The 23397-nt window shown below is 36.1% G+C and overlaps 1 protein-coding gene across 1 annotated transcript in view; it reads left to right on the top strand.

Annotated features, from left to right (window-relative positions):
- Window positions 1-23397, top strand: part of ADAMTS19 (ADAM metallopeptidase with thrombospondin type 1 motif 19) — a 291742-nt gene that overhangs the window by 180403 nt on the left and 87942 nt on the right. The window contains exons 11-13 of the mRNA XM_030927451.1: window positions 12293-12394; window positions 17808-17938; window positions 18833-19005. Of these exons, the coding sequence (XP_030783311.1) occupies window positions 12293-12394; window positions 17808-17938; window positions 18833-19005 (406 nt within the window). The remainder of the gene's footprint in view (window positions 1-12292; window positions 12395-17807; window positions 17939-18832; window positions 19006-23397) is intronic.

Genomic DNA, 23397 nt, shown 5'->3' with positions numbered 1-23397 from the left:
GATTTTTTGGAGGGTTTTTTGTGTCTCTATCTCCTTCAGTTCTGCTCTGATCTTAGTTATTTCTTGCCTTCTGCTAGCTTTTGAATGTGATTGCTCTTGCCTCTCTAGTTCTTTTAATTGTGATGTTAGAGTGTCAATTTTAGATCTTTCCTGCTTTCTCTTGTGGGCATTTAGTGCTATAAATTTCCCTCTACACACTGCTTTAAATGTGTCCCAGAGATTCTGGTATGTTGTATCTTTGTTCTCATTGGTTTCAAAGAACATCTTTATTTCCGCTTTCATTTCGTTATGTACCCAGTAGTCATTCAGGAGCAGGTTGTCCAGTTTCCATGTAGTTGAGCGGTTTTGATTGAGTTTCTTAGTCCTGAGTTCTAGTTTGATTGCACTGTGGTCTGAGAGACAGTTTGTTATAATTTCTGTTCTTTTACATTTGCTGAGGAGTACTTTACTTCCAATTATGTGGTCAATTTTGGAATAAGTGCGATGTGGTGCTGAGAAGAATGTATATTCTGTTGATTTGGGGTGGAGAGTTCTATAGATGTCTATTAGGTCCGCTTGGTGCAGAGATGAGTTCAATTCCTGGATATCCTTGTTAACTTTCTGTCTTGTTGATCTGTCTAATGTTGACAGCGGAGTGTTGAAGTCCCCCATTATTATTGTATGGGAGTCTAAGTCTCTTTGTAAGTCTCTAAGGACTTGCTTTATGAATCTGGGTGCTCCTGTATTGGGTGCATATATATTTAGGAGAGTTAGCTCTTCCTGTTGAATTGATCCCTTTACCATTATGTAATGGCCTTCTTTGTCTCTTTTGATCTTTGATGGTTTAAAGTCTGTTTTATCAGAGACTAGGATTGCAACCCCTGCTTTTTTTTGTTCTCCATTTGCTTGGTAGATCTTCCTCCATCCCTTTATTTTGAGCCTATGTATGTCTCTGCATGTGAGATGGGTCTCCTGAATACAGCAGACTGATGGGTCTTGACTCTTTATCCAGTTTGCCAGTCTGTGTCTTTTAATTGGAGCATTTAGTCCATTAACATTTAAGGTTAATATTGTTATGTGTGAACTTGATCCTGCCATTATGATATTAACTGGTTATTTTGCTCGTTAGTTGATGCAGTTTCTTCCTAGCCTCGATGGTCTTTACATTTTGCCAAGTTTTTGCGATGGCTGGTACCGGTTGTTCCTTTCCATGTTTAGGGCTTCCTTCAGGGTCTCTTGTAAGGCAGGCCTGGTGGTGACAAAATCTCTAAGCATTTGCTTATCTGTAAAGGATTTTATTTCTCCTTCACTTATGAAACTTAGTTTGGCTGGATATGAAATTCTGGGTTTAAAATTCTTTTCTTTAAGAACGTTGAATATTGGCCCCCACTCTCTTCTGGCTTGTAGAGTTTCTGCCGAGAGATCTGCTGTTAGTCTGATGGGCTTCCCTTTGTGGGTGACCCGACCTTTCTCTCTGGCTGCCCTTAAGATTTTTTCCTTCATTTCAACTTTGGTGAATCTGGCAATTATGTGTCTTGGAGTTGCTCTTCTGGAGGAGTATCTTTGTGGCGTTCTCTGTATTTCCTGAATTTGAATGTTGGCCTGCCCTACTAGGTTGGGGAAGTTCTCCTGGATGATATCCTGAAGAGTGTTTTCCAACTTGGTTCCATTTTCCCCCTCACTTTCAGGCACCCCAATCAGACGTAGATTTGGTCTTTTTACGTAATCCCATACTTCTTGCAGGCTTTGCTCATTTCTTTTTCTTCTTTTTTCTTTTGGTTTCTCTTCTCGCTTCATTTCATTCATTTGATCTTCAATCGCTGATACTCTTTCTTCCAGTTGATCGAGTCGGTTACTGAAGCTTGTGCATTTGTCACGTATTTCTCGTGTCATGGTTTTCATCTCTGTCATTTCGTTTATGATCTTCTCTGCATTAATGAGTCTAGCTGTCAATTCTTCCACTCTTTTTTCAAGATTTTTAGTTTCTTTGCGCTGGGTACGTAATTCCTCCTTTAGCTCTGATAAGTTTGATGGACTGAAGCCTTCTTCTCTCCTCTCGTCCAAGTCATTCTCTGACCAGCTTTGATCCGTTGCTGGTGATGGGCTGCGCTCCTTTGCAGGGGGAGATGCGCTCTTATTTTTTGAATTTCCAGCTTTTCTGCCCTGCTTCTTCCCCATCTTTGTGGTTTTATCTGTCTCTGGTCTTTGATGGTGGTGACGAACTGATGGGGTTTTGGTATAGGTGTCCTTCCTGTTTGATAGTTTTCCTTCTGACAGTCAGAAGGACTCTCTGTTGGTCTGTTGGAGATTGCTTGAGGTCCACTGCAGACCCTGTTTGCCTGGGTATCAGCAGCAGAGGTTGCCGAAGATAGAATATTGCTGAACAGCGAGTGTACCTGTCTGATTCTTCCTTTGGAAGTGTCCTCTCAGGGATGTACTCCACCCTGTGAGGTGTGGGGTGTCAGACTGCCCCTAGTGGGGGATTTCTCCCAGCTAGGCTACTCAGGGGTCAGGGACACACCTGAGCAGGCAGTCTGTCCGTTCTCAGATCTCAACCTCCGCGTTGGGAGATCCGCGGCTCTCCCCAAAGCTGTCAGACAGAGTCGTTCGCGTCTGCACCGGCTCCCGCTACTTCCCCTGTTGGTCTTCAGCTGTGCGCTGTCCCCAGAGGTGGAGACTACAGAGACAGGCAGGCTTCCTTGAGCTGCTGTGAGCTCCACCCAGTTCGAGCTTCCCAGCGGCTTTGTTTACCTACTTAAGCCTCAGCAATGGCGGGCGCCCCTCCCCCAGCCTCGCTGCTGCCTTGCGGATAGATCGCGGCAGACTGCTGTGTTAGCAGTGAGGGAGGCTTCGTGGGCGTGGGACCCTCCCGGCCAGGTGTGGGATATATTCTCCTGGAATGCCTGTATGCTTACAGCGCAGTATTGGGGTGGGAGTTACCCGATTTTCCAGGTGTTGTGTGTCTCAGTTCCCCTGGCTAGGAAAACGGATCCCCTTCCCCCTTGCGCTTCCAGGTGAGGCGATGCCTCGCCCTGCTTCAGCTCTCGCTGGTCAGGCTGCAGCAGCTGACCAGCACCGATTGTCCGGCACTCCCTAGTGAGATGACCCCAGTACCTCAGTTGAAAATGCAGAAATCACCGGTCTTCTGTGTCGCTCGCGCTGGGAGTTGGAGACTGGAGTTGTTCCTATTCGGCCATCTTGCCTGAGCACTCTCATTTCACCTTAATTTTTGAAATATATTTTCACTTGATATAAAATTATAGGTTGACTTTTTCTTTTTCTTTTACCATCTCAGAAACATTCCTCTATCTTCTCTTCTCCATAGTTTAAGGTGAGAAATGTATAGCCCCTGGATTGTCATTTCCCTGTAAGTAATCTGTTGTTTCTTCCTGTTTGTGTGCAAGGTATTCTCCTTATCTTTGGTTTTCAGAAGCTTGACTATAATGTGTCTACATATGATTTACTGCATATTTATCCCGTTGGAGGATTGTTGAACTTACTAATTTTGTACATCTCTGCCTTTTCTCAAATTTGGAAAGAAGTTTTAGTAATCATTCCTTTAAATACTTTTCTACCTCTCCATCCTCTCCTGAGAATAGGTACACACATTAATTTTTTTGATATAATCTCACAGCTTTCTGTAAATCTTTCACATTTTTCAATATTTTCCCTTTCTCCTTCAGAGTGGGTAATTTCCTTTAAACTATTTTCAAGCTTACTGAATTTTTATTATTTCTATCCTGCTCAAATCCATTCAGTCAACTTTTAATTTTACATATTGTATTTTTCACATCTAAAGTGAAAGTTTCAATTTACTTTTTTTAAACGTTTCTCTTGAGATATCTTTTCATTTATTACAAGCAAATTTCCATTACCTCACTAGGTATATTCATAAAGTCCGTTTCAAATTTTATGAAAATCATAACACATGTGTCATCTCAGGTTTGAATTGTTTATTTACATTTTTAAAGAAAAGGTTGCATTTTGCTGTTCTACATATGCCAGTGATTTTTACTTCTATACTAGAAATGTTGTTGTTATATTGTAGAGCAAGCATGAGCAAACTATGGCTTAAAGTTTTACTGGAACACAGTGACACACATTTTTTCATTAATTTTCTATGGCTGTACTCAAGCTACAATGGCAGTGTTGAATAGTTGCAACAGAGACCACCTGGCCAAGAAGCCTAAAATATATACTATTTGGCAATTTACAGAAAGAGTTTGCTGACCCCTGTTGTAGAGGCTCTGGATTCTGTTATATTCCTTAAAAGACTGTAATTGTTTTCATAGGCAATTACATTAATTAGATATAAACTGGAAATTTTGTCTCATCTATTGTAGGCTGTAGCTCATATCTTAGATCAATTCGTTTTTCTCTTATCTGTGCTATTTGTAGGGTGTGTTGTGTATGTATAGGTCAGGTGCCAAGGGAAGACTTAAGCGCCTCTGATTCTATTCCCTCTGGGATTCTCCCTTCAGTTTATGGCAGCCTTGACCACCTCAGTTTCTGTCTTCATGACTCTATAAGATGATATGTTTTTCCCAGTTGGCACCTAATGTCAGGACACAATAGTGGGCATCTGTCAGGTTAAAGTTGCAAAGATGATGAACTAACCTTGTGCCAGTTTTTTCAGTTCCCCTCAAAAGTGTGCCTGTTGAATGCAATCACTTTCACAATTGCCATGCACAAAAAATAAAATACGTAGGAATACAGCCAACCAGGGAGGTGAAAGATCTCTACATGCAGAAATAGAAAATACTGCTCAAAGTAATCAGAGGTGACACAAATGGAAAACCATTCCATGCTCTTGTATAGGAAGAATCAGTATTGTTAAAATGGCCATACTGCCCAAAGCAATTTATAGATTCACTGCTATTCCTATTAAACTACCATTGATATTCTTCACAGAATTAGAAAACCTACTTTAAAATTCATATATAAACAGAAACAAGCCCAAATAGCCAAGACAATCAAGCAAAAAGAACAAAGCTGGAGGCATCATGTTACCTGACTTCAAACTATACTCCAGGGCTAGAGTAATAAAAACAACACGATACTGGGACAAAACAGACACATAGACCAATGGAACAGAAGGGAAAACTCAGGAATAAGGTTGCACACCTACAACTATCTGATCTTTGACAGACCTGTTCAATAAATGGTGCTGGGATAACTTACTAGCCATATGCAGAAGATTGCAACCGGACCCCTTTTTAGGCCATACACAAAAATTAACTCAAGATGGATTAGATACTTACATGTAAAACCCAAAACTATAAAAAACCTTGGAAGACAAACTAGGCAATACCATTCTGGACATAGGAAGAAGCAAAGATTTCATGACAAAGACTCCAAAAGCAATTGCACCAAAAGCAAAAGCGAGAGAGAGAGAGAGAGAGAGAGAGAGAGAGAGAGAGAGAGAGCGAGGAAGGAAGGAAGGAAGAAAGGAAGGAAGGAAAGAAGGGAGGGAGGGAGGGAGGGGATCTAATTAAACTAAAGAGCTTCTGCACAGCAAAAGAAACTATCAAGTTTCCACCAAGAGTGGACAGACAGCCTACAGAGTGGTAGAAGATTTTTGCAAACTATGAATCTAACGAAGATCTAATATCTAGCATCAATAGCAAACTTAAGTTTACAAGCAAAAAACAAGCAACCCCATAAAAGGCAGGCAAAGGACGTTAACAGACACTTTTCAGAAGAAGACATACATGCAGCCAACAATCATATGAACATTGCTAATCACTAGAGAAATGCAAATCAAAACCACAATGTAATACCATCTCACACTAGTCAGAATGGCTACTATTAAAATGTCAAAAAATAACAGATGCTAGTGAGATGTGGAGAAAAGGGAACACTTACACACTGTTGATGGAAGTGTAAATTAGTTCAACCATTGTGGAAAACAGTGGGGCAGTTCCTCAAAGAGCTAAAAACAGAAATAGCATTTGACCAGCAATCCTATTACTGGGTATATACCCAAAGGAATTGTAAGTTATTCTGTTACAAAGACACATGCATGCACATATTTACTGCAGCACTATTCACAATAGCAAAGACATTGAATGAACCTCAATGTTCATCAGTGATAGATTGGATAAAGAAAATGTGGAACGTATACACCATGGAATACTATGCAGCCATAAAAAATGAGATAATGTCCTTTGCAGCAACATGGATGGAACTGGAGCCATTATTATTAGCAAACTAATGCAGTAACAGAAAACCAAATACCACATGCTCTCACTTACAAGTGAGAGCTAAATGATAAGAACTTGCGGACACGGAAGGGAAGGACACACATTGGAGCCAATTAGAAGGTAGAGTCTAGGAGGAGGGAGAGATCAGCCAAAATATCTAATGGGTACTAGGATTACTACCTGGGTGATGAAATAATCTGTACATCATACCCCCATGACACAAGTTTAGGTATAACAAACCTGCACATGTACCCCTGAACTTAAAAGTGAAATTTATGTATTTATTTATTGAGACAGAGTTTTGCTCTGTTGCCCAGGTTGGAGTCCAGTGGCGCCATCTCAGCTCACTGCAACCTCCAGCTCCCAGGTTCAAGCAATTCTCCTTCTCAGCCTCCTGAGTAGTTGAAATTACAGGCACCTGCCACCACGTCCGGTTAGTTTTTGTATTTTTAGTAGAAACAAGGTATTACCATGTTGGCTAGGCTGGTTTCAAACTCCTGACCTCAGGTGATCCACCTGCCTCGGCCTCCCAAAGTTCTGGGATTACAGGCATGAGCCACCATGCCTGGCCAAAAGTTAAATTTAAAACAAAAAGTGTGTTGCCTTGGTTCATTCTCCAGAGCCTTCAGAAAGTTGTTTTTTTGTATTCTGTTCACAGTTTATAGTTGATACCTACAAGAGGGTTGGTTTTTTGAGAAATTAATCCACAATTCCAGAAGGGGAATCTTTTTATCTTAATTCTGTATCATTTTTCTTTAAAAATTTAAAATAGGCTCTTCCTTCTTTTTATTGTTTTCTTTTCTTTGGGGGCCTCCATTATATAGATATTAACAGTTCTCCTTTAATTTCTTCTTATTCCCTTTCTTTATCACTTCCTGATGTAACTATGAAAGAGTACCCTGCAGCTTGCTGCTTCATTCATTGGCTGTCCATGGGTTACATTTCCCTTTCTATGCCTATCACTTTACTTCTGCCAGTAGCTATGTATGTGGAGTGGAGGAGGTGAAAGAGAGAATGTCAGACTTAGTCAGCTGGCAGTGGCCAAATCTTCTCTGTTAAAGGATAAAGTTTCTAGGATGTAAATGAGCTAGGTTTCTAACATTTCTTCCCATTAAAAGAAGGTTTATAATTAATGTTTAAATCCAATAAGTGTTACATTATGTAGTCAATGTTTATTAAGATTTATCCTCATTGTTATCAGTCTCTTTGCTTACCATTGCTTTTCAGTCCTTTCTTATAAGGTCATATTTCTTTTTCTTAAAGAACATCATTGAGAAGCACCTTTGGGACAGATCTGTAGAAGGTAAACACTCAGTGTTTGTTACATTGAGAGGGTCCTTATTTAACCTTCAAACCTGAATAAAATTTTAGATGAGTTCAGGAGTGTAGATTGACAGATTTTTTTTTTCTCTTTTTTGCTTCTTTGACTATATCATAACTTCACCTCCTTACACTGGTATCAAGATATCATCTTTGCCATGTGCCTAATCTGAAGAGAAAACTTGCCATATTTGACATTTATTATGATATTTGCTGTAGATTTTCTTAGATGCCCTTTAATTTAAAGAAATTAATTTCAATGACTAGTTTGCTAAGATTTTTAAGTGAATGTTAAATTGCATCACGTATTTTGTATCCACAGATATAAAAATCATAGATTTTAAGTTATTGATGTGCCCAAGTACATTAATTAAATTCCTAATATCAAACTTACCTGTATTCTGAGAAGAAAACCTAATTTGGTCATAGCTAGATTCAGCCTGTTAAAATTTGTTTAGCATATTCAGATCTTATAAATGAAGTAGATCACTACTTTTACTTTCTTTTAAAATCCCCCTCTAGTTGGATATCATAGTGTTTAAAAGTTGTACAGGAACATGAATAAAGCTGTAGGCTATTATCCTCAGCAAACTAACACTGGGACAAAAAAAAAAAAAAAAAAAAAAAACCACACACAGATAACTGCCGGGCTCAGAGGCTCACGTCTGTAATCCCAGCACTTTGGGAGGCTGAGGCGGGCGGATCAACTGAGGTCAGGAGTTCAAGACCAGCCTGGCCAACTTGGCGAAACCCGTCTCTACTAAAAATACAAAAATTAGCCTAGCATGGTGGCAGGTGCCTGTAATGCCAGGTGCTTGGGAGGCTGAGGCAGGAGAATCGCTTGAACTCGGGAGGCAGAGGTTGTATTGAGCTAAGATCATCATGCTACTGTACTCCAGCCTGGGTGACAAGAGTGAGACTCTGTCTCAAAAACAACAACAACAAACCAATTACCACATGTTCTCACTTACAAGTGGGAGCTAAACAAAAACTTATAAACACAGAGAAGGAAACAACAGACACTGGGGCCTACTTGAGCGGGGAGGGTGGTGGGAGGGAAAGGAGCAGAAAAGATAACAATTGGATACTAGGCTTAATACCTGGGTGATGAAATAATCTGTACAATAAACCTCTGTGAAACATGTTTACCTATGTAACAAATCTTCATATGTACCACTAATCCTAAAATAAAAGTTAAAAAGAAGTGATGCCCTCTTTTTCTGTTCTCTAGAAAGTTTCTGTGTGTTAAGAATCTACATTCCTTCAAAGAGTGTTCGTCTTTGGACAGGTGTATTCTTTGTGGGAAGATTTTTAACAGGCTTAACTAGTCTGTGGTTATAGAATTGTTCACCTTTTCTATTTCTTCTTGATTTCACTTTAGTAAATTTTAAGTTTCTATTTTTCAATTTCATATAGTTTTCAAGTGTATTGGCATAGATTTAATTATAATGTCTATTTTCTGTTTGAACTGTTATCTGTTATGCCCTCATTTGTTATTCCTAGTAGTATTTATTTTTGCCTTCTCTTTTTGCTTGATTAATTTTCAATTATGTTAGTCTTTATAAAGAACTAGAGTTCAGCTTAATTTTCCCTTTTGAGTCTTTGTTTCCTATTTTAGTACTGTCTCATACACACACACACTCACACAGTTATTCTAATTAAAATAAAGCTCTGTTATTAGAAAAGAATGTTTCTAAAATTTTATTTTATATCTGAATTACCTTTGCAATCTGTTAAGTTATTGAAAATGTATTTCAGACAGTAATGCAGGGAAAAGAAAGTAGTTATATGTCCAAGGATTAATTATTACTTCAATGCACATGCAGTTAAAATTGTCTTATTTTAACATAAATTTCAGAACATCTTAATGGAACTATTTGTTGTAAAAGACAGGCATGGGTACAGGTTAGCTTTGAAGATAAATTTTATAAGATTTGTACAGGACAATTAACCTTCCATTTCAATACATAGTACATTTATGTAACATTTTAAAAGCCTATTTGAGATAAAAATCCAAGTACATATTACATTCTTTCAATAAACTCTTTTTGTTATAGAAGCATAACAAAGGAATGTTGTATTATTTTTATTAGTTTGCTAGAAAATGCTGGGTTGTGCATCTCTGTTGTGGATTCCTATGCCAAGCATTTTAAGTTATAGATATTTTCTTAACTGATTTATTAAGTGGTTTCAGCAACTAAGTTGAAAAAAATATTTCACTCTTGCCTGTGTAACATATGGACAGTGTTTGGTTCTAATGTAATACCATAATTCCCCATTCTGCCCTTTAGAAAGGGCTTGCTATTATGTACCTCTAATGTGACATATCTGAGGTATTCCACTTTTCAAGGTGAAAACTATACATACTATTTCTGCAACATTTTATTGCCTTGTGACAGTTTGGTTTGAATTTCTAAATCTCAGTTCCTTTTAAGACTGAGGCTGTAATTTATTTACCATAAGATCCCTAGACCTGCAGAACAGAAAGGGTAAAAGACATCTCTGAGAGAGATTTTATTCTACGTGACCATGCTTATCTTGAAAAGCTGCCAAGTTTGCTTGTGTGCTCTGAGTGTCTCAAGTAGGAATCAATTAGAGTACCTGCCTTTTCAAATAGCAGCAGATAATGGTGGAAGAACAGAATGTAGACTACCAACAACGTTCAACAAGCAAGCATTATTCCAAAACTACAGTGTAGATTTGCTTTTTCAGTTCAGTATGCATTGGTTAACTAATGAACTTGAATAAAATAACTATTGTTATGATATAACTAAGTTTTATTAAATGCAAGTAAAGAAAAATTCTTTGAAATTTTCTTCTAAAGAAAATTCAACATTTGACCCCATAATTATCAAACATCCTTGACAGACGGTTCCTAGATGGGTGAAAAATTTTTAGAAACAAAAATGCTCAGGTTAGATATCTGATAATTGAAATACTCTTAAATGTCTCCACAAAAGTACATGAAAAACATTTGACCTCTTTGCCTATTTTCAAGAGTTTAAAATATTACAAAGGGGCAATATGGTTTATAGGCGTTCTTTACAATAATTTTCTAGATGAATTTTTAGTAAATGCTATGGGCAATTAGAAGCACACTAGTTAAGCTAAACTATATCCTAAATATAATAAGATATATTTGTGTGACATATTTTGAAGCTGGAAAAAAAGGTCACAGAAAAGAAAATAAGGTAAATTAAATATATCTCACTCTCTCCATAGACTATTGAATTTTAAAAGCTACAAACAGTTCAGAAATCTAAAGTATAGGAAAATAATATGTTGGGATTTGCAACAAAATAAGTATTAGAGCAATTAAATATTAAATATATTGAAAGAATATATGTTTCAAATAGGCATGTCACAATTTAAATATATTTTTCAAATATATGTAATAGATTTGAGTCATAAGTTAACTTTAATTTTGCTGTGATTTTTAGTCTGTTTTGAACACCAACACTAGAATAAGTTTCCCAAAATAACCTATTATGTTATTAATCTGCTGCTGGTCAACTGCTAAATGGCTTATTTTTCCCTACAAACATAAAGTCCCTAGTCTTTCCTGACTCTTCTGTCTTTTCAACCTTGTTTTTTGCTACTCTCCCTCATGATATCGCTACTCCCCATTGCACCGGTCTGCTCACCTTTTCATAACTATGCCTTTCCCATTTCTACTTGTTCTGTCTTTATTGACCTGTTCTCCTCCACCCTCTTCTCCCAATGTCTGGATAGGTAGTAACACAGTCATCTTCGCTACGGATTTAATACTCAACTCATTTTTTTTTCTTTTTTGAGACAGAGTCTCACCCTGTCACCCAGGCTGGAGTGCAGTGGCACTGTCTCAGCTCACTGCAACCTCTGCCTCCTGGGTTCAAGCAATTCTCGTTCCTCAGCCTCCTGAGTAGCTGGGATTACAGGTGTGCACCACCACACTCAGCTAATTTTTTAAGTCACTTTTAAATGTCCTTTATGGATTTCATATTTCTGCACAATTGTTAACAATATTTTTGAGTCTAAAAAATGTCAACCACCTTACAGAAATAGAAAGTCTTTATTAATGTGTGTGTTGGCCTCTTCTTATCTGTCTGTGAGCTGACCACAATCATAGCTGTGTCTGAGGTTTTTGACAATTTTTCTATTACATTTCCTCAGAGTTCTCTTTGCTTATTGTTGCCATGTTTCAGCTGCCTTATCCCAGTATTTTTTAATCCCTTTAACATTTCCCTAGAAAACTTTCATTGTGTTCTGAAGATGTCAAAATCCTTCATATTGAGGTAAAAAGTATTGGTAACAATTTATTCAAACATACACACTAAGGCTATATTGTGTCAGGGGTCAAGACTGTATAATGAATTAATAAAGTACTAACCATGTCATTTAAGCATAAAAGCAGAGCATAAGTGGGAATAGACTTTAGGGCAGCAGACAATGAATTTATAACACAAAAACAAACACTTATTCTTCCAGCTGGTCCATGTGTCATAGTATAAATGATTATTTCTGTCTTAAGTTTTTCTGTTGTATCTTGTGTAACCATATGTGTTTTATTTAAGGAAGTTTTAAAAGATTTAACTTTAGTAAACAGAGTTTTCTATCATTATGTATCAATCTTCCCATCACTATAAATGAGCCCTATACTATTTCAATTACAGGTTTAATATTTTAAGTACCTAAAGCATATTTTTCTTCAAATAATTTTTGTTGTTTTACCAAAATAGCTTTCTTAACAGTGATTGGCTTCACTTAAAAAAATGTGATACCTTCCCCTTATAGTGTGCCTTTGTTTTCAGCATGTTATTTGCACAGGATTATGGTGCAAGGTAGGAGGTGAGAAAGAATGTAAAACCAAACTAGACCCACCAATGGATGGAACTGACTGTGACCCTGGTAAGGTAAGTCATTTGTGTTGTCTGAATTTAATAAGTATACTAGGTGAAACTTGAGAAACGTGCTTAGCACTGATGGAATTATTTCAGTATATACAAAAATATTAGTATTTCATCAATTTTAACATTTATACTTTATAAAATCCATGGTTGTTTTGTTAATATCAATGTGGTGGGGTTTTATTTTATTTGTTGTTGATTATGAGAATGTTGAGAGTCATATATATACATTAATATAGCAAAAATGTGAACTTTTTTAACTTTTTAAACAGAAGTAAATTAAGCACAAATAATAGCATAAATGGTAAAATTTCTCATCACCGATGAATCCTTTCAAGTATAAAATCATTGACTTAGGAGAGCAACTGAGTATTTTTTCCTTGTCAATATAATAATCATCCATAAAATATTCCAGTTGACATTTGGAGACTAGTAAATATTTGGCTATCTGTGTAGTTTAATGTACTTCATAAGACTTTAAAAATTTATTAGTATACATTTCCAGATCAAAATAACTGCTGTTGAAAATTAATTTTCCTTTGAGGAATATGAAGAAGATGGATTTCACATGCATTTAATAATTATGGTTAACATAATCAAAGGATAACAGATCAATAGTTTACATAATTTTCTAATGTGCATACTGTGATGGGAAAGTAGAATTGTTATCACTGTACTCAATTGCAAGATCAGAAAGCTTGCCTCTGAAGAGCATGAATGTGTATTACATTTGAAAATAAATAGCAACATAAAGAACCTATAGATTGCTTATGGTGAAATACTTGAAGAAAACATGAAATTATGTGGAATTTTATTTTAAAAACATATTGATTTGACAAATGGACAGAAATGAAGGTATTCAACTTCTAGAACATCATCCGAAGAAAGTACACACACAGACGCACATATATACACACACACATGCACACAAAGATGCTTAGGTAAGGATGCAGTTTGTAATGGGGAGAAATGAGAAACAATAATAATATTCATTAGGAGATGAACGGTCACAATGTAGTTGTTAAGAAATGAGGGAGATACCTATGTTCTAACCTGAAGAGATCTATAAGACATGGCTGTTAGCTGATAGGCATGTCAGAAATATTGATACTTTATAATATGATTTCACATTTAAGGAAAATACAGTTTGTATACACACACACAAGCACACACACACAGAAGTATCTATTTTCAAACTCATAAAATTAGCTAGGCGTGGTGGTGCAGGCCTGTAATTCCAGCTACTCAGAAGGCTGAGGTGGAAGGATTGCTTGAGCCCGGAAGGCAGAGGTTGCAGTGAGCCGAGACCGCACCACTGCACTCCAGTTGGGCGACAGAGCCAGACCTTGTTTCAAAGACAGAAAAAAAAAAAAAAAGAAAAATAAAATATAAACACAAAACTCCAAAGTGTAACTAGAAATTACCTCTTAGGAGGGAAGTAGAATTGATGGCTGGGAGTATATCAATGAGATGGGTGAATATAACTTTTCTGCAGACATTTCTGGATTGTTTGACATAAGCATGCAGTCACTTATTACTTCTATGATTTCTTTAATTAGAAAAGAAAAATGTACAAATTGTTTACATCCAAACTATTTTTGAAAAAAAAAACTAGAAATATTTTATCACTATATATTATCAGTAAGAAACTGATTCCTTAGAGGGAATTGCTGTGAAATATCAGTTAATTGTTTATAGACTGTTCCAAATATTTCCTATAAGCTTAAACAAAGCATCAGAATTTGGGTCTGTTTTTTTTTTTAAATATATACACAAAAGTACAAGAACCTTTGTATATCAAGCAAGCCTCCTGATACTGTGCTGAGTAATTTATTGCTTGAATCATAAAACTTTGCACCATTTTTATCATCCCTGAAACAGCAATCATTTTTATCATCCCTGAAACACAAAAGCAGTAATATTAAGAGATAACCAAAATGAGTCCTCAAACGTCACATAACTTGTTCATCTTCAGTTTTTTAGCAATATAAAAATCTCTTTATTTTTATGATCTGGCACCTTCAATATTTTTCTGCTATAATTTTTTCCCTTGTATGTATAAACATAATTTACCTTCTTGGAATCTTCAAAATAAACTTATTTTGGCAGTTAAAACTGTAATTACTAAACAAAAGTAAAACGTTTTGTTTTCCTATAATTGTGTTAATGATACTCTCTTAGAGGTTCTGTAATGCTTTGTATTTTGAAATAACTAATGAACCTCTCAGTTTTCCAGGCCTTGTGGGCTTCTTCAAATACTCATCTCTTCCAGCTCTTGTAGAAGCCATAATGAAAATAGCTTGCAACACTCTGCCATTGTGTGCAGTATTGCTAAAATATTTGAATGCCTGCAACCTCGCATTAAACATTGCTAGTTCAGTACATTGCTATCCAAGAGACAAAGCTTGGGATTTTGTAATTGATAACATTCTAGTGATATTAATCAAATTGTATAAATCTAGTTAATCTAAGAGTATATAATTACATCTGAGAAGGTGCTTATAGAATTCTATACTTCTGAATGTAAAGAGGTTTATATACTCTTCATGGACAGCACATTGTAAATTGAAAACAACTTGTTTTCTTCTCTTTTTATATTTTTTATATAATTTTCATATTTTGCAACTTATAAATATCAATGTGTGGGCATTTACATTTCACAGAGATTAGTGGGCAAAATGATTTATTAAAAAATAATAAATGTATGTATTTTACTTTCAGTACTTGCTAGGAATGAAAAGAGGGGAAAGAGACATTAAATACCAATTTACTAGAACTTTAGACTGTTTGGAAGGATTCTATGTAATATATTTTAGTTATTTATTTTCCCAAATTGAGATTCTTGAAATTGCCATCATAATTTATTATTAGAAACAATGAAGACTGTAATATCCTAACATATCACAGTGTGCATATGTACACAGCTTTTTGCTTCCTCTTCTCTTTCCCTTCCTCCTCTTCTCTTTTCCACAATATATGTACAAGATTTGATCAGAGGCTGATCAGACTCCTTTGACATCTTCACAGACCCCTTTCAAATGTGTGTTTTCATGAACTTCCTAGACATGTCCACATAAAAATTTGGGAGTATAGAACTATAATTAGTCTGTTAGGTCACGCACTGTCCTCAGGTGGTCTATATTACATAATTCCTTAGTACTTTTATAAATCAGACTGAATTAGTAGATAAGACAATTTTTTAGTGTTTTCAACAATACATAACTTATTTTTTGAGGCTAAAAAGTACAAATGTTATATGAAACAAATCATGCTGCTCTCCGTAATAACCCTAATGATATTTATGGAAAGCATCATTAGGATTATTTTACATATCTTATATAACATACTATATAATAAACAAAACATTTAACACTTTCCTCATTGTTGAAGCACAGAACCATATAGAAGACACAAAAGCAGATATCCTCTAGTTTCATCCAGACATCTGGTTATCTGCAAGGTGACAAACTTTAAATATTATGCTATACTTTCTTCAAATTTCACTGATCTGTGTATGCAAATTGCTTTGCATATCTGTGTCCATTTCTTTTCATCTGCCAGATGTGTTACAGTTTAAATGATGTACAAATCTAGGTCCCAGTCCTTTCCAGAATATTTTAGTCTGCTGTGAACTCTAGCCCAGGCTTTCAATGCCAGCTTGCTGCTAAATGGCCAAGGAGGTATGATACGCACTCTGGGAAACATAAACACCCTTAAAGTAGGCTAAAACAATGCGACCAATTGAAGTTGGACGACTTTCACATTGGATTTTTTTTTCCATGAATGGCATAACATTTTTAAGTCCTTAAAACAAGTAAGTAATGTAGAAGTTTTCACACGGTTTGTTTCTCCTTTTCCAATTTGTAAACTGCATCTTTGTACAAAACCCAAATTTATTTAATGAGAGTCTTAGCATATTGGTATTCTCTGAGTTGTTGATGTTTATTTTGTTTTTCAAGTTTAGATTAAAATCTTTTTGAATCTAAAAGAGGTTGACTTTAAATGTTGACATTAGAGAAAATCTACAGGGACTAATCATTGTATTGCCTATAAAAGTAAAGCATTAATGGAGCCCACACAAAACTATATAGTGTAGTCTTCTTAATTCTCTTTTCTAAAAATAGCAATAAAAATATTATCACAGTAAATTATAAAAACAGATGAATAAATATCAGAATGAACAGAATTTTGCTTAGAATTCTGAAAGTATTAACATAATGATACTTATAACTCTATTATTATTATAGTTAGTCCTTATTAAATCCTTGGTAAGGGCTATACATTGTGTTTAATGCTTCATTCAACTCCTAAATAAACTGATAGGTAAATATGATTATCATTTACATTTTAGAAATGAGCAAGCTGAGAATCAGAGCATTTCTGTAATTTCCTCGAAATCCTTTGTACATTGTGTTGCCATTAAGTGTAGAAGTTCCTTTAGGGCTAGGAGGATCAACTTACTCAACCGCATCATTATACAATCACTAATCTAAATGCTTGTAATCATACTTATTATTCTCAATATGATTTTGTTACTTTTACCATGTTTGCTATGACCATCATCTATTTGATTTTCAGGAATGAGGAGAAATTTTAATAACCTGTTCCCCAAATTCTAGCAACCATTCCTGGGTGACCATCAGCAATCTCTCTCACTGCTTTTGTTTTCAGTGAATGAAAAAATAAAATAAAAATAAAAAAGAGAATGACTACACTCCTTTCTCTTATTCTGGTTATCTTTACCAGTTAATAGATACCAAGTAAAGTACAGAATAATTGGCATGAAATGACAGAATTTCAGCATCTCATTGCCCACATCTTTCAAACCAACTTGCTATAATGTTAATGGTTGAACTTGATGGGAATTCTTTCAGGGAAAAAAAAAACAAAACAAAACAAGCATAAAGGAAAGTGCTAAAATCAAACAGTATTTTTTAAATATTGCAAAGTTAAAAAAGTACCGAGTCACTGACATTTCATATGAAAATTACTAAATTTGCTAAAAATGTCTGCTTTCACATAGGACATTTATTTCTTGTTTCCATTCTTATTACTCTGAATTTTTTGTTCCTTTTAAATTATTATCTGTTTCTTAAATGTGTTGAATTTTCTTTCCTGGTTGTGCAACCTCAGATTCCCTACCCACTACCCTATCTCCATCACAAGAACTGAATTCTTAGGACTATAATAACAAATATTTGTGCACTGCTTTCCCGACAAGACTGTATCTGTGAGAATTGAGCAATTGTATTACTATGACAAAAAGACAAGTGCCAACTTACTTTTGATCTTTCCTAATTCCCCGTGTTTGTGGCTCTAGTAGACCTGATTTAATTGCAATTCCAGTGACATTATAGGCCAGAGAATGATTTTCAGTTGTGCCCTGATTTGTTCACCTAAGACATAACTTTTGGAATAGTGGTGTAAGGCTGGAGAATGTACCAGCAGGACCTCAGCACCTGAACATCTGGCCGGAGAGTGGAGCCTGTGGAGTCCTTGTAGCCGAACCTGCAGTGCTGGGATCAGCAGTCGAGAGCGCAAATGTCCTGGGTAAACTCAAAGTTCCTGGTTGGGGGAGGGCATTTCTTCAAGTTTGGAATGCAAAGGTTTTACTGACAAAGCATGTTGGAAAGCAAAAGAAGCCCCTCAAACTCTACTCACGTTGGAAAACAGAAAAGTCCTTCAAATTATTTATTTTAAATAAAAACTGCCTTTAAGACAAAAATAAAGACCAACCCTTCTAAGAATAAATAATGAAAGCTACAAAAGGTTATTTCTTGAGTAAATCTATAAAATATTTCAATAAACAGGGAGATGTGTATTAGAAAAATTATGTGAACATTTACAGGAACTGGGAGAAGAGCAGAAGGATGATAAGAAAGAGAATGAGAACAAAATTAATGACAATAAGAGCTAAGACTAATGAAAAACAGAAACATGCTAAGCACAGGTACAGACAGGAATTATTACGGGATCAGCTTGTTAAACCCCATTATTCCTAGAGGAATTCTAGGAAAGTGTGAGAATGTCATTCCAGCTTGTGAGCTTTAAACTATTGGTGTAGAGGTCACATGCAGTTTTAAAGAATTTATATGAATTTATTTAAAAACATCTCCTTAATAATTCTAAGAACCAGATTTCTTAATGGGCATTTGAAGGCTATTTTCCCCTCAGTCTCTGCCCTTTACTCCAATTTATCATTTTCATGGCAAGTGGGCTTTTATTCCTCATGTATTGTGGAAGGTATATTGATCAAGGATTAGAAAATGTATATAGTCAAAGAAATAAATATATCTTGCTACTACTAACATTTAATGTGTCCAAGTTTTCAAAAGTGAATATAATATAAAGGGTTATATATTATTAATATAATGGCTTTTAATTTAAAAACTGGGTAGTTAACATAAAAAAAGTAAAACTGATTATTTGTGCTTTCTTTTCTAGCCTAGGTTCTGAAGCAAGGGATTGTAATGGTCCCAGAAAACAATACAGAATATGTGAGAATCCACCTTGTCCTGCAGGTTTGCCTGGATTCAGAGACTGGCAATGTCAGGCGTATAGTGTTAGAACTTCCTCCCCAAAGCATGTACTTCAGTGGCAAGCTGTCCTGGATGAAGGTATGACCAACCAGATCACCACCATCTTTGTTAACTAGATTTCTAGGTTTGCCAAGTGTTTTTACAATAGTCAGATTATTTTACGTATTATCTTCAAAATATTTCTGAACTTTAATTTTTTCTACCTGTACTGACATACCATAACCACAAGCACTGACAAAAATATATTTTAAAAATATGAGGCGCTGTTACCCCATACCTATTAGAACAATGAAAATAAAAAGCAGTGACAGCACTAACTGCTGGTGAGGATGAGGAGAAACTGGATTTCTCAGGCATTGCTTGGTGGGATTGTAAAATCGTGCAGCCACTTTGGAAAATATAGTTTGACAGTTTTGTGAATAACTAAATGTACACTAACAATATAGAAATCATACTTCTGAGTGATGGAATACTCCTCAGCACTAAAGAGGAGCAAACTATTAATACATGCAACATCCTGATAGATCTCAGAGCATTATGCTGAGTGAAAAATGCCAACCTCAAAAGGTCCCATGCTATATGATTTCATGTGATAATATTCTTGAAATGATAAAATTACAGAGATGGAAAACAAATTCGTACAAATTAGTGGTTGCCAGGGATTAGGGATGGTAGTGGGGAGAGGGATGGATATTACTATAAAGAGGTAGCATGAGGAAGATCTTTGTGCTGATGAATAGTTTCAGACCTTGATTGCTGCAGTAGTTGCACAAATCTACAAATGTGATAAAATGGCATAGAACTATACACACACAGGTACCAATGCCAGTTTCCTGGGTTTGCTGTGGTTCTATAGTTACTAAGGTATAACCATGGAGGGGAAACTGAGTGAAAGGTATGTGGGAACTCTCTGTACTATTTCTGCAAGTTACTCAAATAATTATTTCAAAATAAGAATTTTAAGAAAATTGTATGCTGCCTTATTAGTTAAGAATGATATGCCAAGCTAGGTGACTCACATCTATAATCTCACCATTTTGGGAGGCCAAGGCTAGCAGACTGCTTGAGGTCAAGAGTTTGTAACTAGCCTGGGCAATATGCCAAAGCCCTGTCTCTACCAAAAATACAGAAAAAAAAAAATTGGCTAGGTGTTGTGGCATGTGTCTATAGTCCCAGCTACTCAGGAGGCTGAGGCAAACCTCGAGGCAGAGGTTATAGTGAGCCAAAATGGTGCCACTTTACTCTAGCCTGGGTAAAGTGGCACCTGTCTCAAAAAAGAAAAAAAAATGATAATGCTTGCCCGTGGTGAGTGGGCTGTGGGTGTGGGCTGAGTTGCAGTTACCAAAAGTGGTGACAGATTATCTGATTTCATTGTTTATGATGCCACTAGTCTCTCTTTTCTCCCCTTAGTCAATTTGAACTTTGCTTTCCATCATTCCAATTACATTCTTCTCAATAACCTAAACTCCATTGGCTGTCCATTTCAGTGCCCCCACTGATGAAACCCTTTTCTCAGAATAGCACTTACATACAAGCAGTAATGGAAACAGCCAAACAATGGGGCAGATTATTCCACTACTAGTGGTGGTGGGGGGAAATATAGCAGCCATCAGATTGATTACCTCCTTATTTTCTGCTATCAAAACACGTTAGCCTAACTTAGGATACCTCATCTGCTTTCTGCTATATGGCAGAATTTTAATTCCTTCTTTCCAAGTCCAGTCCCTCCAGTTGTGGCCTTGATACCATCCCCATCTTCCCTTTTCAGCTATCTTATTGATTACCCCTACTTTCTCTCATATAGTTAATTTTCTCTGTTTTGGATCATTCACATTTAATTTTTTAACATATTTAAGACTCTCCCACTAAAACATAAAAACTTCCCCTCAAGATCATAGCCATCTTGAGCTGGTGCACCTACACGTTTCTCTCCTCACAGACACCCTTCTCAAAAGACCTGCCTGTATCCCAGCCCTTTGTTTTCTTCCCTTCAGTCTGGATTCCACCAACACAAGTCTTTCTAATGTCATCCAGAGTCTCATGGAAACGAAACGTAATAAATAGTTTCCCATCCTCTTCTTAGTTGACTCTTAAATACATTAAGGTGGCTGCTCACCCCCGTGGTTCTTGGAACACTCGTGTGCCTTGCTTGGTTTCCATGTTGTAACACTGACCTGGCTTTCCTGCTACATCTCTGGCGTGTTCTCCTTCTGCCTACTTCAAACACTATTCTGTTTTCACTCTGCATTGTCTTTTTAGGTGATCTTATCTGTTCCCATTACTTCAAATATGCAAATAATACATGAGTTTACATCTTCAACTAGATTTTCCATTTGAGCTCCAAACTTGTATGTACAACTCCCCTCGTTGATACATCTAATTGGATATTTGCAGGTTTAAGACCAAACTCATGATCATAACCCTTCCTATTCATGTCCATTTGATCCTCTTTAGTGTGTCCCATCTCATTGAAGGTAACACTTGCTTTTCAGTTGCATAAACTTGATCGCCTGGTTTATAAGGATATTTCTATGGCCTACCCCCTTTAACTTCTCCTGCCTCATCTCCATCATTCTCTTTTTTAGACTCCTATATGGCCAGATTGACTTCCATACCACCGCTTAGATACATCTGCTCTCTTATTTTTGGGCCTTTACACCAGCTGGGTTTTGGCATAATAAGCTTTCCTTCTCAAGCTTTGACATCGTTCTTTATTTATTTACCTTGAACACTTCTGCTGATTTTTGGGACTCAGTGTATGTCAATTCCTCTAGGAAGAAAGAATCCCTCTGATCCTCCAAATTATGTGTGCCTTCCAAGTACCACACACACAACCTGTAATAGCACATTTTATTGTGTCTGCATTCCCTCTAATGTCTGTCCCTAGTGTATCATCTATTGTATATTAAGTGTCCAATGAATATTTGTTAAATAAATTTGAATACATAGCCAGTAACTTTTTATTGCAAAAATATAATCAATATGACTGTTCACATCATGAAAATTTTCTGATTATTTGAGTCGTAATCCTGTTTCTACTTCCAACTGGCTGTGACAGTTAATAATGTCAAGTTTATTTGAAACCCATTTAATTATGTGTGAAATAAGATATAGAAAATAGGTGTTCTCCAAATTAAAAGAAAATCAGAGTTGGATGTGCATCAATTTAAAACTCTAAAGCTGTTAGAAATCACAATTAAAGGGACTTCTGACTCTTATAAAGTGATTTATATCATCAAATAATCCACAATAGCTATTTGTATATTCAGCAGGATACCATTTGTGATGATTTTGCAACACATATCAATCAAACTCATCAGTCTGTATTTCAGATAAAATATACAACAGTCACTAGCCTACATGTATTATAGCACTATGGAAGAAATGGAAATATACAATTCTTTAAAAAATATCGTCTTAATAACATGTGACACCTTAAAATACAAGTGGCTATATCTGTTATATAATACATGAATCCCTGCCTAGGAGAATTGAATGTGGGGTAGCAATGCAGCAGTGAACATTTATTTTTAGAGAAAAGACATGCGTGGCTTCAACATTTAGGTATTTCACATACTTTGTGTGTGCCAAAATTTGGCTGAAATCCATGTCTAATGCATATCTTGGAAACAGTTGGTCTCTTAAATCAAGACAGAGCCTGCCTGCCAAGTATGGCATGTTACATGGATCACTACAATGTCACAGCCTTGAGGGCATACTCCAAAAATGAAGAGTGGTATCAAATGTTTATGTCATCTGTACAGCTGAAGTCAGCAGAGTGTATTTGTAATACGTTATAAAAGGAGAAATACAAAGATTTTTATCTGAATTTTTGCTTGAAATATGAATGGAATTTTCTAGGAGACTAACTCCTTTCAATATTATTTGTTCATATATCTGGTTTGCTCTTCTCTTCAATGAAAACTACAGAAAGAGCATTATATATACCATTTTTAAAGTGTTACAATTATAGCAGCTGTTTTTAAGTTCAAAGATATGACATAGTAAGCAGTCATTGAATAAACATAACCTACTTTGAGGTGTGAGAGCACACTGAAATGCTTTATTGCAGCTTATAATGGCATCTTAAAGGAAAATTTCAAAACCATGCACATTAAAGGCCATGTTCCAACTCCCCAAAATTGTTGAGAGCAGTATTCAGAAGCCACATGTGAAAACTGTTTGAAATGTTCACTTCTGAAGGCTCATTTAACTGTCTGTCTTCTCTTTGCAAAGTGATACCCTGTTCCTTGCCTCTGGCTGTTATTTGGTATTTATAGAATCCCATCAGCATATGTGGAACTTTACTGAAGACATAAGGGAAGATCAGTGTCAGAGACTGTAAACTTTTTTCCATTCTATTTATATAAGCTTAATAAACAGTAAAGGACCTGACTGGTGTCAAGCCAATAGAGTAGTAAGTAGCATGGAAATTGCTCTGAGGTTTCAGATTTGGATAGTAGTATTACT

The sequence above is a fragment of the Rhinopithecus roxellana genome, chromosome 3 (genome assembly GCF_007565055.1).
Source record: "Rhinopithecus roxellana isolate Shanxi Qingling chromosome 3, ASM756505v1, whole genome shotgun sequence".
NCBI classification, from domain to species: Eukaryota; Metazoa; Chordata; class Mammalia; order Primates; family Cercopithecidae; genus Rhinopithecus; species Rhinopithecus roxellana.
The sequence above is the reverse complement of the archived record's forward strand: the minus strand, read 5'-3'. Positions and strand labels throughout refer to the sequence as shown.